This window comes from Podarcis erhardii, assembly GCF_964252035.2.
Source record: "Podarcis erhardii genome assembly, chromosome: 1".
Lineage (NCBI taxonomy): Eukaryota > Metazoa > Chordata > Lepidosauria > Squamata > Lacertidae > Podarcis > Podarcis erhardii.
The window spans coordinates 110,589,361-110,604,955 of NC_138497.1; the positions used below are offsets into that span (position 1 = coordinate 110,589,361).

General features: G+C 43.4%; 1 protein-coding gene and 1 long non-coding RNA gene across 14 annotated transcripts in view; one reads left to right on the plus strand and one right to left on the minus strand.

The window, feature by feature from the left end:
* LOC309348541 (uncharacterized protein) overlaps positions 1-15,595 on the plus strand; it is a 410,924-nt gene that overhangs the window by 384,404 nt on the left and 10,925 nt on the right. For 5 of the 10 annotated variants that reach the window (XR_014159453.1, XR_014159455.1, XR_014159457.1 and 2 more), the window contains one exon: positions 11,434-12,295. The exons of 2 other annotated variants lie outside the window; for them this stretch is intronic. Coding sequence is in view for 1 of the 8 variants with exons in the window: in XM_081873868.1 (XP_081729994.1) it covers positions 15,402-15,536 (135 nt within the window). In the remaining 7 variants the exon portion in view is untranslated. Of the gene's footprint in view, positions 1-11,433; positions 12,296-15,401; positions 15,537-15,595 lie in introns of all 10 variants that reach the window. 3 more of the 10 variants (XR_014159451.1, XR_014159452.1, XM_081873868.1) reach the window with 2 other exon arrangements.
* LOC309348646 lies at positions 11,588-15,502 on the minus strand. 4 transcript variants are annotated; one of them, XR_014159503.1, is made up of 5 exons: positions 15,430-15,496; positions 14,461-14,510; positions 13,521-13,622; positions 13,195-13,267; positions 11,588-11,652 (listed from the first exon to the last, which is right to left on the minus strand). It is a non-coding gene; the product is annotated as an uncharacterized lncRNA (long non-coding RNA). The 4 variants fall into 4 exon arrangements; XR_014159504.1 differs by lacking the exon at positions 11,588-11,652 and adding an exon at positions 12,236-12,250; XR_014159506.1 differs by lacking the exon at positions 11,588-11,652 and having other exon boundaries at positions 12,302-13,267.

Here is a 15,595-nt window from a genome sequence, read left to right on the forward strand (position 1 = left end):
TGCTCCTGCCACTCCACACACACCAGAACCTGCCACCTGATACTTATTATTGTAATAAACTTATTATTGTCCAATGGTAGGGCTGGCCCTTACGCTGAACAAAGGATGGCTAAAGAGCAAGGAGGAGGAAAAGTGAGAAACAGCATGGAATGGCCTTGGCTATTCTCCTTCCTACCAATTGCCTCTCGAGAGTCCCTTCCTTGAGCACATCTAGTTAAGGAAGCGCACACTGGAAGTTACTCCAGCTACTAATCGGTCCAGCAACAGGAGTATGCCAGCATATAGCTTGTGGCCCCCCCCCCCCCGATTGAGCAAATTCTTCTACCTGTGAAGAGACAGAATTCTTGCCATTTCCAGTGCAATAATTGGCTACTCTTGAAGCCAGCAAGATGGTGGTTTTTATAACCTGAGCTCAAGTCCTCTTGTGCCATCATTAGAGATAGGGGATAAATTCAATTCAGTTTGCATTTAAAGGCGTACTTATCCAATTCAAACTCCCCTGCCCTGCCCCACCATCAAAGAAAAAGGCTAACTGAAACACAGTCATCCTTCAACATTTGCCTTTTTCTGAATTTTGCCATGCTGTTCTCCCTTCAGGTTATGTGTACAAAATAGCATATACTGAGTTAAAGTGTGCATATAAATGCACATGGTAGTGTTCTGTATTTTGTTGAATCCTCTGAAATTCAAGAGAAAATGCACAGTAAGACACTACTGCCATCATGGAATATCCACGGGGAATCAGTGGGAAAGGTCTGGGGATCAATGGTTAGAGTACACATAGAAGGTCCTGGTTTAAATTTCTTGCATCCCCGCTTAGGGCTGAAGAAGACCCCCCATCCTGCATGGAAATCCTTAAGCACTGCTGCCAGTTAGTATTGACAATATGGAGCTAGATGGACTAGTTGTCTGAATCTGCATAAGGCAATTTCTTGTGGCCATATGCTTAGCTGCAATTACTGTGAGTTGATTTCAAGATGCCCATTCTTGCCTCTCAGTGAGAGTCCTAGCGACCTACATAATCTCTCCTAACAAACCGGTGTTTTCAAAATCACCTGCAACAGATTTCCAATTAATAGTAAATAGATAGGAGCTTCAGTAGGTTTCTTCGAAACAAAACAAAACAAAACAAAAAACACACAAGCTCCCTGCTTCCAGATCTCAGCACAGCATCCCAAGCAAAGCACAGCAAACTGGCAAAGTCTTGCTGAAGTGTCTCACTCTTGTGCTGAAATGCAATTATTGGCCGATGGTGGAAGACTCAGGCCCTTGTTTCTCCATGCCCACATTCACTCCAAGCTGATAATAAAACTAATCACGGCTTGGAAATAATGTGGTTGTGCAAACCCGTCAATTTCCTACTGGTTTCACACACTTAGATTATCAAAGGCAATTGCCTTCAGGTGTACCGTCACTCTTTATTATCACCACTCTGTGTTTCGGTTCCTGCAAGCATGTATGGAAGAGACCAAGTTGTCCACTTGCGTAAGCACGGAAAATTGCCTGTGCACAAACCAAAGCAGCACAACCCAGCTTTCTGTGTGCACAACTAGATTCTAAATGTGCTCCCATCTCAAACCCCTTTCCCCCTACTCAGTTCCTTCTTATGCTTCCCCACCCTCCTGTTCCTCAAGGTATAACACACTTTATAAAAATAATGATTAAGAAAAGCTCTTCCTGCTCATTGCCTGGTCCTCAGAACAGAGGCATCAGAACAATACCCTGCTCCCCCTACCTTGATCTTCATATATGCTTCATCCTACCCCCTTCACGACAATGACACCAAACATGAAAAGCGAGCAGAAAGAGAATGAAAAAGAAGCAGTAGCAGCAAGCACACTGAGGACTCTAACAATGGTGCAGAGATTGTTAAAACTGACAAACTGGAGAGTGCTTTCTACAGGCAATACAACAAGTATCTCAGTTGGTTACCGATGTTAAGCTTCAGCTGATCAGTAGAGGGAGGGGGGAGAGAGAAGTGCAGGTTCTAAAAAAGAAAAGAAAAACCTGGTAGTTTTTTGTTAAAAAAAAGAAGAAGAATAAAAAAATAAAGGAAGAGAAAGAGAAAGCCATTGCTGAACTGCTAGATCTTCTCTTTAATTTCGCCCAAGTGTCCTCTCATTCATAAGTGGAGGGCTATCAACACTTGCCTTGTTTTATCAAGGAACAACTCATTGTTTCAAGATATATGGAGGGTTTTCCTTCTTTTTCTAGCTTTGTGCAAAATCTCCTGCGTTGGGCTTGGTCATTGTCTAAGCGCCTCTCCCTCCTTCGCATTGCAAGATGCTGAGACTGGGAAAAGAGCACAAACAGCATCCAGCCAATCAAATTATAGAACAATGAGAAGGTCAAGTAGCATCCCATATTGCTATCCTTCATGGAATACATTGAAGGAGGTTTCTTCTTTTTTTTTTAAGGTAGAAATTTAACCCCCTAGCTCTAGCTGCTTTACTCATGGTCCTTGTTAGTCGGATAAAATAGAGCAGGATGTCCCGCTAAGCTAAAGCAAGCAGGAGAGTAGAAAACTCTAAGAGATAGCAGGTTACAATTAAATATACTGCTTTGCCTCCCTTATTCTGCCTTCCAATGGCAAAGGGAGAGAGAAAAAGTTGCCAGTAAGAAGGGCACTGATGTGTCTTTTTTATTATTATTGGAAGAAATGAACTACAGTTTCGATCTCACTAGGGGTTTCTGTGGTAAATGGAGCTTTTCTTCCTTTAGGTTTATTTTAGTTCTCCAACTGGCAAGGTGTTAGAACATGAAGGCACCTTCTATTATACCCAAAGCAAGGCAGGGATTCCTTTATGATGGCTTCTCCTTGCAGTTAAAGGAGGGGGGAATTAAAGTGCATGCAAGGAAGTAGAGGACATATCTTAATAATATTCATACTTCATTCAAAATCTAGGTGTGTGTGGACACATGCCTTGCAATTATATCAATGTGGTGCCCAATAAACAGCATATACTGTAGATGTGTGTTTAATATACTGTATTTGCAAAGTTTTGATTGCAGACTAGGCAGTCAAAATGAAAATAAGCTGTATAATTTTTTAATTACATTGGCACAACATACTCTCCAACAGTTTGACTTTATCCCCCAAAGATGCCCTCTTCCATTGTCTCCTGAGGCAGACTGACGCCAGCAACGTACCTTACCGGTTTTCATAATTTTCAAATGTTAGAGACATATTAATCTATTTAAAGGAGAACCAGTCTGGTTTGGGTTACACACAGTACGGTAATTGTAATAATTCTTGTCCCTAACATGGCTAAAGTGCTTTAGAATGTCCGTTGTTTAGTTATGCCTTACATTTATATACCGCTTTATACCAAGGTTTATTCTGTTCATATGTACCATCTCAAAATCCTCATTGCAACCATTTAAAGCTGGCAGTTGTCATTCTTGTCATACTGCAGTTGGTGGGGATTAAATTGAGCAACAGGGCGTGCCGAGGAGTAGAACTACACAGTGGATTGGATTGCGAGTTGCCCTTCCACAAAGAGCAGGCGTCCTTTGTGCATGGAAGGGGCTCCAATCAGCATTTGAAATTTGCATAGTGCATTTTGCAACAGCCTATCGGCCACTTGCGACCAAGTGTACATGCCCAGGTGCCAGGATAGCGTCTGATGTCTCCACCATTTGGAGGTGAATGCCTAGAGATCTTGACTGTATTCACCCACTAGCACCACTTCCTGTAGAATTTTATCCATTATATTTTATCTGCACAACCAGATTGATTTTCAGGAACCAGAAAGTCATATTGAAAAATACAACTTAAGAGCTGTCTGGCCCGAGACATCCCATTTTGGCAACTGTAATCCTGGTTTAAGGAGCCATTTGGTGCCTAGCTTATAAAGTCGTACCTCGGAAGTCTCATGGAATCCATTCCGGAAGTCCGTCTGACTTCTGAAAAGTTTGGAAACCAAAGGGCGGCTTCCGATTGGCTGCAGGAAGCTCAGATGTTTGGCTTCCAAAAGAATGTTTGAAAACCAGAAAACTCACTTCCATTTTTCAATCGTTCGGGAGCCAGAATGTTCGATGCCTAAGGCGTTTGGGAGACGAGAGTTTCTAACACTGGCTTCAGCGTAAGGGAGCATCCTGCTGCCAGAAGCTTTTATATTGGCTCTGTTAGATTGTAAGCCCAATGAGCACAGCCTATGCTGTTTGCTAACCTTTGGCTATGTAAACACCCTATGTGGAACTGCAGTTTGTTAAGGATCCTGGGAAATGTGGCTCTGTAAAGGTTAAACTATAGTTCCCAGGATTTGGGGGGGGGGTTTAAGTGTTTTAAATGTATGGTGTATATGCAGTCTTTGTACAGAACCTACAACACTAGTAAGAGCTTTATAAAGTGGTACCTCGGGTTAAGAACTTAATTCGTTTTGCAGGTCCATTTTTAACCTGAAACTGTTCTTAACCTGACGTGCCACTTTAGCTAATGGGATCTCCCGCTGCCGCCACGCCACTGCCACGCAATTTCTGTTCTCATCCTTTAGCAAAGTTCTTAACCCGAGGTACTATTTCTGGGTTAGCGGAGTCTGTAACCTGAAGCCTCTATAACCTGAAGTCTCTGTAACCTGAAGCATCTGTAACCCAAGGTAAAGGGACCCCTGGTCCAGTCGTGGCTGACTCTGGGGTTGCGGCGCTCATCTCGCTTTACTGGCCGAGGGAGACAGCGTACAGCTTCCAGGAAATGTGGCCAGCATGACTAAGCCGCTTCTAGCGAACCAGAGCAGTGCACGGAAACACCATTTACCTTCCCACCGGAGCGGTACCTATTTATCTACTTGTACTTCGTGCTTTCAAACTGCTAGGTTGGCAGGAGCAGAGACAGAGCAACAGGAGCTCACCCTGTCGCGGGGATTCAAATTGCCAACTTTCTGATCAGCAAGCCCTAGGCTCTGTGGTTTAACCCACCGCCCTACCTGCGTCCCATGTAACCCGAGGTACCACTGTATCAATCCCATTGAACTGGCCAGGAATGTTTTAATTTGGAACCATTCACAAGAGTACAGCAGCTTGGTTTTCTGTGCCCTCGTGTCACAAATTGGTAGCAAATGTCCATGAGAATGCAGGTGGGGAGCAGCAGGGGTGCAGCAAGTGTGTGTGTCTGTGTTTGTGTGATGGGGGAAACTGGGTTGCTATGTGATTCTGTTTAGATAAGTGATGGGCAGAAGGCGCCAATGGCGTATACATAGCCACACCCAACCAAAAATTGCTTTCGTGCTCTTAAGCTTTGTCCTTCCCTTTATTCCCCCAGCACAATGAACAGGGGGTGGAATAGGTTTTCAATGACAAAAGAGCCCGGCAGAGAGCTCAAGGGAAGAAAGGAAAAGGCAAAAATGTTTTCATAGCGACAGCAAGACACCCTTCTCATTAACATTAATGGGACATACGCATACGCATAAAAGGAGAGCAGACTCACACCGCTCCTGGCCCTTGACCAAAATGGAACCGGTCAGCAGGATTTTCAATTCATTAGGTCGATGAATGAAGGCTTCCACTTCACTTCAAGAAAGATTCCAGCAATGAGACACTGAATTCGTTTTTCATTCCAACTTCTCCAAATTTTTGTTGCCCGGGGTGAGCAAAAAGTAGGGCTGGCGTTTCATTTTTTCATCATTTTTTTTAAGAGGACACGGTGAGTGGAGTGGCTTTTCAGTATGTGGGAGGGCATTTCTCTAGCCTATAGATTAAAAACTATGAGTCACGTTTAGGGAAGAATAACTGAGGAAAGTTAACCCATCCGCTCCACCATCAGATGACTATATGGATGTACTACAGCATATAGGGCAGTCACATTTTGTGTTAGGTTTATATCCAGAGCATGAGTTATAAGCGATCCCAGGCCCTTTATGTTCTGAGAAAGCCCTCCTAGATACTATCCTTAAAGCATACCTTCCAAGTGCCCCAGAAAAAACAGGACATTGTGGTTTCCCCCCACAAGATTTTTGTGGCCATTTTGAGTGCTGCGATCTCTCATGCTCATGTTCCTCACTTTTGCCCCACAAAAAGCACATGGGGGGGGGGAGAGTGAGGCATGGATTACAAGACTCACCCAGGAGTGCGTCCCAGAAGATGCACATCTTTTTCACATCAGAAAAGTTGGAAGCCAAAGTTGGGACCAAACTTGAGCTTGTGGGTCCTCCTGTACTTTGAGCACATGTCCAATACTTTTCCGAAACTTAGAAATAAAAGTGTGTGTGTGTGTGTGTGTGTGTGTGTGTGTGTGTGAAGTATCAAGCAAAAAGATATTACACAGCTTCAGGAGATTTTCAGGTGCAGGTCCTACTAAATGGGGTATGAGTGGTATTTGTGTTTACTAGTCACATTAATTGAAATACTGCATTGAAGGTTATATTACTGCAATGCGTTATATGTGAGGCTGCTTCTGAAGACAGTTTAGAAACTGCAGCTGGTGCAGAATTCAGCAGTCAGGTCACTCGCCAGGCAAGATGGTTTGAGCATAAAACACCAATCCTGTCCCAACTGCACTGGTTGCCAATTAGTTTCTGGGCTTAATTCTAAGTGCTGCTTTTGACCTATAAATAATAATAATTAATAAATAAATAAATAAAAATAATTTATTATTTATACCCTGCCCATCTGTCTGGGCCTCCCCAGTCACTCTGGGCGGCTTCCATAGAAACCAAAAATACACTAAAATATCACACGTTAAAAACTTCCCTGAACAGGGCTGCCTTAAGATGTCTTCTGAATGTCAGGTAGTTGTTTATCGCTTTGACATCTGCTGGAAGGGCGTTCCACAGGGCGGGCGCCACTACCGAGAAGGCCCTCTGCCTGGTTCCCTGTAGCTTTGCTTCTCGTAATGAGGGAACCGCCAGAAGGCCCTCGGCGCTGGACCTCAGCATCCGGGCAGAACGATGGGGGTGGAGATGCTCCTTCAGGTATACTGGACCGAGGCCGTTTAAAGCCTTAAATGGCTCAGGACTGCGATAGCTCAGAGGCTGCCACTCTCCATATGAACCAACCTGGACCCTGAGATCATCTTTTGAGGCCCTTCTTCATGTACTTCCTCTGTGTGAGGTCCAGAGGGTGGCAACATGAGAACGGGCCTTTTCTGCAATGGCTCCTCATTTATGGAATGCTCTCTCCAGGGAGGTTCAGCTGGTGCCTTCATTACATATCTTTAAGTGCCAGGCAAAAACATCCTCTTCTCCCTGGCCTTTGGCTTCTTGAATAACCTAAACTGGGGCGGGGGGGTAATTGCTTTTGTTCATTACTATGGTATGTATTTTCGTGTTATTATATTGTAAACCACCCCGTGACCTTTGAATGAAGGGTGTTACAGAGATGAACTGGTGCTTGATAACATTCAGCCTAAGGCTCCCATTTGGATGCCAGTGTTGGAGAATGGAAGGCAAACTTTCATAAAATGAATCAGTCAGACCTGTATATTTCTGAGATCATGTATTCATCTACCCTGTCTGGTAAGAGCCCTCCAGGTAGGGGCGGACCTTGCCCTGAGGTGCCCTGAGGTGGGCCAAAAGTTGGTGCCTCCAACCCTTGTGCTGTGCTGGTTTTTGGAAAGGATGTGTGAGGCTCTGGCAGGGTCCTAGAGCCCTCCCTTCTCCTTCCCAGTGCTCCCCCCCCCCCGAAAAAGAGATGCTGGAACTCACCATGAACACCACCCTTGTTCTCTTATAATGGCAATGGCAGCCACCTGAGAGGTCCCAGAATGGAGTTCCGGGTGAAAAAAAAGCCCTGCTTCTTCCCAAAGCTGAGCAAGCACTAACCAGTTTTTGGAGAGAAGGGGGGAGAACTCCAAGACCTTCTCAGAGCCCTCCTTCCTGTAGCCAGGCAAGTGCTTACCAGGTGCCCTCTCCACTCAGCACCCAGTGTGGGGAAACTGGTCGCGCTGCCCTAAAACTGCCTCTGCTCCAGGGTTTCAAGAGACTTGGGGTGTGTGTCTTGGTCCTATCTGCTTCTTGTCCCATACAATGTTTTATGATGGTTTGAGACATATTGGATTGGCCTGACAGGCAAACATGAGGCCCTGGGAAATGCAAGCTCTCTCTTAAGAATGATGACTCTTCTCCCTGATGTAACATCAGTACTTTAATAGAAAATGGGGGTGGGGGGGACTGCCCCTTTATTATGCCATACAATTTTGCTTTAATGCTTTAGAATTAGTTTGCAGCTATTGCTATGATGAATATGCTACCGATATAGGCTTGATATAGTCCAAGTGGGAATAAGAACCTCAGGCACACTATATTAAACACACACTGTGGGAATTTTAAGCAACTTTGAGGGCATCCTTACACAAAGTCCACTGACATATTCAAACTGGAGATGCTTTATAAATAATTAACTTTTAAAAAATAAAAATATGAAATTATGTGCCCTTAGCTGGGACTATCTTTTAATGTGCTGAAGGTCTGATAATGTGTGGGTGTTATTTGGTTTTATGGATCACTGTTGGTTTTATTGTGATTCCATTGTCTATCTGTACTTTGTAACACGCGTCGGGTCCGTTAAGTCTGGGGGAAAATAGGCAATAAATTAATCTAGGTGGATAACTAAAACAAAACAGAATTCCTCATTTTGCCCCCAAACTTCAGCTTCCCCCTGTCACCTGCTGTCGCCACCCCACCCCCCCGATCATATCCCTGAAAGTCAGAAAAGCTTCAGAAATGCTAGTCTCAAGTTCCTCAATCTTCAGAGGAGGCCATTCATATAAATTTAGTAAAGACAGTAATGTGTGAATCTGATACCACCCTGACCCCACTCCACCTTCAAAAGCAACTCAGCAATCTTAAACAGTAAAATTCAAACAAAAAAAGACACCTCTGTGGCTGCCAAACAGATAGATAGCCTATGCCTGAACTCAATTTACAAAACAGGGACATCACTGTATGTTAGCCACTTTAATAGATTCAAGTTTATTTTCAGAATATACATCTACCATCAGCGGTCTGCAGAGTGGAAGCAGAACTGAATAATGCTGACTGAGAAAAGTCACCAGAGAGAGGAATATAAAGGAAGCCAATTAACCCTTTCTAGATTTTTTTTAAGCCCAGCAAATTCCCTTAACATTCCTCCAAAAAGGGGGGGGGGAGTCTAGCTGTAGCACACTACCATTTTGACCATTAAAATTATTTTGGACCTGAATATGCACTATGTATTGTGTGGCAATCGGACTATGTGTTTGTGTATATATATATATGCACATACAAACACACACTTAAATTCAATCCCATTACACAAGAAGAAACAATGCAGGTTGCATGTGGCCGTTTGAACTACCTAACTGTTGTCAGGAAAAACGGAAAGTACCTGAGATGTCTGGCCCACGGTGGGGGTGGGGGGGGGGTGGGAAAGTGTTACTAGAACAGTAACAAGCTGCAAGCAATCTATGAATCTAGAAATGGCAGTAAATAGGATTGCTTTCAGTTTATGAGCTGGTAAGCCTCTTTCCGAGAGTAGCTCATGGTGACTGACAGTTAAAGCAGCGCTTGTGCTACATGCCAAGCGGCACAAGGCCATGAAGACGGATGGCACTAGGAAGAGCGCGGGGGGGGCAGCAAACGCTCGCCTGATGAAGCCACCTAGAGGGAAGATGAGCAAGTAGGAGATGGGGTGGGGCAATTAGCTTTAGCTGAGTTTCGTACGTTGCAGGGGGTTGCATTAGAAAGATGACCATTCCAGCGCTATGATTCTATGTTTTTCTGCTTCAACAATATTTCATGATGATCCTATCCTTTTACGTGATTGTATTTTGTATAAACTATAAAAATTATAAATAAGACATGTTCTGTTTACAAACAAAACATTTTAATAGCTACCTTTCTACCGGCAGGACGGGCTGGGGGCTGGGGCCACAAGAAGCAAACGAGGTTGGATGGGGGCCACTGTCAGGAAAAGGTTGGGAAACACTGGTGTAGACAATATGGCGCTAGGTAGATCAATTGTCTGACTCAGTATAAGGCAGTTTCCTAGGTTCAAGGTGTTAGCTGAAAGAGCGTCTCCACCCCCATCATTCTGCCCTGACACTGAGGTCCAGCGCCGAGGGCCTTCTGGCGGTTCCCTCACTGCGAGAAGCCAAGTTACAGGGAACCAGGCAGAGGGCCTTCTCGGTAGTGGCGCCTGCCCTGTGCAACGCCCCCCCCCCCACCAGATGTCAAAGAGAAAAACAACTACCAGACTTTTAAAAGACATCTGAAGGCAGCCCTGTTTAGGGAAGCTTTTAATATTTGATGAATTATTGCATTTTAATTTTTTTGTTGGAAGCCGCCCAGAGTGGCTGTGGAAACCCAGCCAGATGGGCGGGGTATAAATATTAGCTTTAAAGCTCTTTGGATCCAATTTTATTTTATGTTGTTTATTTTTCCCACCATTAAACATAAGGGCCCAGGGTGCGCTACAACAGTATAAAACTACAATTTTAAAATAATTTTAAACCAATTTTCAATCAGAAGAAAAGGGTAGGTATGTGTGTGCATCTTCAGCATGTGGCAAAAGCTTCGCAGGGAAGTGGCATGGGATTTCTGTTAAACTCCTTATCAGTAAGACCAGTGTCTCATATGCAACAGCGTGGCCCCACCACAAACCTGGCAAGAACCTGGTAAGCGGCTTGAATGTTAAAGTGAAAAACAACTCCACATAAGGTACAAGGAAGCTTCTGATGTGTGCAGTAAAAATGGGCTGAGTAACTTGTCTTTCAGGGACTGTGATTGGTTGAGAGATGCTGATGTGCCAGGGTGGCAGAAGACATATGTTGCCTATATAGTGTGTGTTCTAATGCAAATGTTCTCGCAGACTCTTTGAACTCTGACCTGCAATGCATTACTGGATAAAGGCTGACTGGTTGGGAAATTGGTGTGAGCCTTGTACTTAAACCCCCAAGGGGAATTTCTCCCACAGAAGGTGCCACACCCACCTCTGCGAGGAAGGCATTGTACAGCTTTTTCTCAGGCAGTAAAATATATTAGGTGAGCCCTGCCTACAGGCTTATGTCCACCCTAAGCAACCTTTGTAACTATCAGCCCAATACACTTTGCTGCCTCTTCTATTCCATGTCCAAGACTGGCTGGCTTGAAAGTTGAGCTTTTCTTCAACACTGAGGAGAGGAAATGTCCTCCATTGCACCTGAGGGCAGCAGGTTAACTCAGAGGGTGCAAAGCAGGGCATATGGTCACACAGCTCTATCCTGCAACAACTCACAGCGGCTCCCTGCCCTGATGTGGTCACTTCACTCTGCACAATGGTAGAATAGGCCCTGGTAATAAACTTTGTCTTAGTTATTAGCAAATAGTGATTCTGTCCCCAGTAAAATGAAACATGTACGTATTAAAGGATACATGGGCCCACACAAGCCATCCCTGGCACCCACAGGGTGTCCTCTACTCAATGAAAATAGGCTTGAAATAATCATAATGCTGTAGGTAATAGATCTGTGCTCATTTGCAGGATGTGCAAGTGGTGGCCATAGCAGCTTTTCAAACGGACCCCAAAAGGTTGGCAATCCCTGGATTACACTGAGAGAAATCCATTTGATTTCAAGTGTGCTCAGCGGCAATAGCTTCTCACCTACCTTCTGGTTCCTGTTGGCCCAACGTGAGAGGCCGCTCTGATAATAGAAGCTGAAAGGATTTTTTCCTGTTCCCAGGCATCACTTGAAGGAAGATCCTGAAGAGAGCCACAGCTTGAATAGTTAGCAGAGCTTTTCATGTACTAACTGAAAATGTACTGTCTCAGTCTCGTGGCATTTGGCCAGAAAGCAGCAGGGTTCTAAATCAGCAACAATGAGAGTAAACTTCTCTTTTCAGTTTGGGCAGGGATGTCAAAATGTAAGCAGTTCTCCAGGATAAGGCAGATAATTTCAGTGGCATATGTCTCGGCTAATTCCGATCTCTCAAAATACCACTTGCATTTATGAGGCATTATCTGTAGAAATCTAACCTCTCAAGGACGTCAACCCAGGGAAACAGATGGCTTGCAACTGCATGTTTAATCCTCAAATCAAATAACAGAATCAGCACTTCAGAACGACTGCTTATATAGACACTTTTGTCAGGCAACGTGGCTTATAGCTGTCCATCTTGCGAAACGGGGCCCAAGCGAGTGTGTTGATGTGCAGCCAAAGAGCAAATTTGAAAAGCAATTGGCTTCAAAGTATGACTCATGCATTTCCTGTCAGAGCCCAGGCAAAATCATTTTGCCAAACCTCTTCAGCGTGAGCGCAGCACGCAGCTACCAGCTCATTGACTATTCCCCTTAATTGATTCTGAAACAATATGGAATATGCAAACACACAGTGGAAAAGAAGGTGGTAAGTCCCCAGTTGATACCAGCGGGCTTTGCATTGTCATTTTTTGATAAGGGTGAGGAAACTGTGTTGCTAATGGGCATTCTGGAAATCACCAGAATTTAGTTATTATTTCTACATTTCATTTACTAAATTTATATCCCACAGTTCTTCCCAAAGGAGCCCAGGGCAGCACCATACAAGCAATATTGTAGAATAACTGAGATGCACACACATCACAAAAAAATCAGATAGAATTACTCATGTGTAATAAAATAAACTGGACACTGAGGGCCTTCTGGCGGTTCCCTCCCTGAGAGAAGTGAGGGTACAGGGAACCAGGCAGAGGGCCTTCTTGGCAGTGGCGCTATGGAACACCCTCCCATCAGATGTCAAGAAATTAATCAACTATATGACTTTTAGAAGACATTGGATGGCAGCCCTGTATGGGGAAGTTTTTAATGTTTGATGTTTTATTGTGTTTTTAATATTCTGTTGGGAGCCACCCATAGTGGCTGGGGAAACCCAGCCAGATGGGCGAGGTATAAATAATAAAATCATTATTATTATTTGGTGTTCAAAGTTCCATAAATGGATGTGGGGGCTTTTTCCTGTTTCTCATTCACATGCAAGTAAATGTGTATGGCTAAATAACCATGTTGCAGATTGCTTGTTAATCCATATCCTCTGACTGTTGAGGTTCATTGCAAATGGTTGATAAGATTACAAAGGGGATGACACACAGCTCTATTCTCCAGCAGAAGGGTATGCTCAGGAGGAAGAGCTGAAGGGCACCACCTCCTTGAAGCTTCTTCACTCTGCCTAATAGTAGGACTGGCCCTGATGCTATGGTTGGGACAAGCCTCAGGGCAGCTATGAACAGACCAGATGACCCTATGCACCAAAATTAAGACTTGACTTACCTAACCCTCAAGAGCTACTGTGGCTGCCTTGCCATACCTTCCAATTTATGCATGGTTTTCCTGTTGTCATTTCCTGAAAAGGGGCAAGTAAAGCAGAAAGAAAAGTTTCAACGTAGCTAAGAAAGAGAATCATCTTTGCAAGTGCCAGGAAAATTAAGCCGTGAAAGGAAATGCACTTAACTAGTGTGCTTATGAAACAAAGATGACACACCAAATAAAAAGTCTGAATTTGTTTGAAGAGCTAATGGGATGTGTGCATGTGGTGTTGTTATTTAATCCCCACTACTATTGAAATGAGCCCCTAGTCTCAAGTACTTTTCACATACCAGAGTGGTGAATTTCCACAAAGCCTGCACTGATATTATGCATTTTCCTCCCAAGTGAAATACTCTTCAGTAAGTAAACATGAGTATTAGATTGTGCTGCAGCTGGAGACAATGAGAAAACCCTCCATTTCAAAATACATCAGAAAGTAAATCATTTTTAAAAGCTTTGGATAATACTGAAGGGTTGAATCTCTCAAACCTGAGAACAGGCCTGGCGTGGTTTCCTTCTTTGCTTCTCATTTGCCTATTGTGCTTGATGGTACAAAACAAGTTATATATTGTATTACAATTGTGTTGTATATAATGTAGCAGGTACTTGAGAGCAACCTTCAAGAATTGCCCATAATTGTAAAGGCTATGTTCAGCATTTTGGTACAAAATTCCATTTGGAACACTTCGGAATGGATTTTATTTCCAGATCATTCAAACCACTCAGTGGTCCCTGCAATTGTTAATGGTCAGTGGCCAGGGGTGATGGGAGCTGTAGTCCGGCAATATCTCAAGGACCACAAGCTCCTCAGCCCTGCTTTATAGCATAGTAACTGCAACAGCTTGGTTGTTTTCACATTGTCCACTTTTGATTGCAAGGACCTCTCTGTGTTCCCTATCTAGCTCTGTAAGATATCACATACACTGGTGGTATGGCAATAATAATAACAGCAACATCAATCCAGTATTTGTCAACATAGGGCATATACTCAGTATGAAATTACTGAATGAAACGTGTGACAAAGAGGCCATATATACAATGCAAACTGACTTAGCTGATGTGACCTTGTGTCCATTGCCCTGTTGGGTATCATTGCCCTTATGGCAAGCATAACTAGACTCCACTGGACAAAACAAAAGCAAAAAAACCACCCAGCTTGAAAAATTTAAAATTAAAGGTTTTAGCAAAAAAGATAAAATTCATCCCATTTCCACCAAAATATTAACAAACCTGTGCACAGGCAAACGCAGAAGTCTAAAAGGCAGTATCTTCCGACTTCCCTAAATAAATAAATAAAACAGGTGTGTGATTTATTACCTATGCCAAGAAGTCATACATTGAATGGTTTAAAAAAGCAAACCAATTTTGCCATGTGGGGATTTATGAGTGCAAGAACATTTTATGGCATATCCAGATCAGTTTCTCATAGGGCAAATGTTTTCTTGTGGGGAAAACAAGGAGATGGATGTCTGTTTAATTCTAAGGATACCTCCACAATACACACACACACACATACCCCAAAGGAGAAAATTCAGGGTGAGGTTATTTTTAAAGTCCTTGAGTTGCAGGATCCAAGCCAGGAGCAGGGTCTCTTATTAAAACTGTTAACATTCTAAATACCTTCTCATGTTAAAAAAAAGAAAGAAAGACTATTCACTTTAACCATGATGAGCTCTAGTTCCCAGATCATGCTCTGTCCCAAACTAGATGCAACACATCAGTCTTCCCTATATAATTTTTGGACAATAAGTCCCATTAGCTACTGCCCTTCAACATCCGGAGGGCACTGGGTTACAGAAGGCTGTAATACATCATGGTTGTATGTACCATTAAAATAAAATGAAAAGCAGAATCAGACACTTCCACTTTCAGGAGAGGAATGACAGGGGTGGGGATGCTTACCTATTTCCCCAGCTGCTTTTCTACTCATAGGAAGGGATGATGGGAGTTGTAGTTCAGCAATGTCTGGGGGATCAAATGTTCTCAGTCCCTGCTCTAATTTATTAAATGTTGCAGTTGCATTGAATTGGTAATATTCTAGGGGTGGTGGTTGTAACAGCATTTATTATTCAAGCCGCACAGTGTTTTGTTTTATTTTATTGCATTGCTAGAAATATTGATATAATCCTTTCCCCCATTGTCTTAATATTACTTTTGCCAATAACTCACAGATTTCGGCTGCAGCCTTTTAACACTTACCTGGAAGAACGTCTCACTGAACCGGAAGGGGCTTTACTCCAAGTAGACATTAATAGGACCACACTCTTCAGGTCTAGATACTGTCCCCCGGAAGTAGCCCCTCAGCTGTAAGTAAAATAAAAAAACAAAACAAATCCAAAACAGTTAAATGCACTTTGGCAGAAAA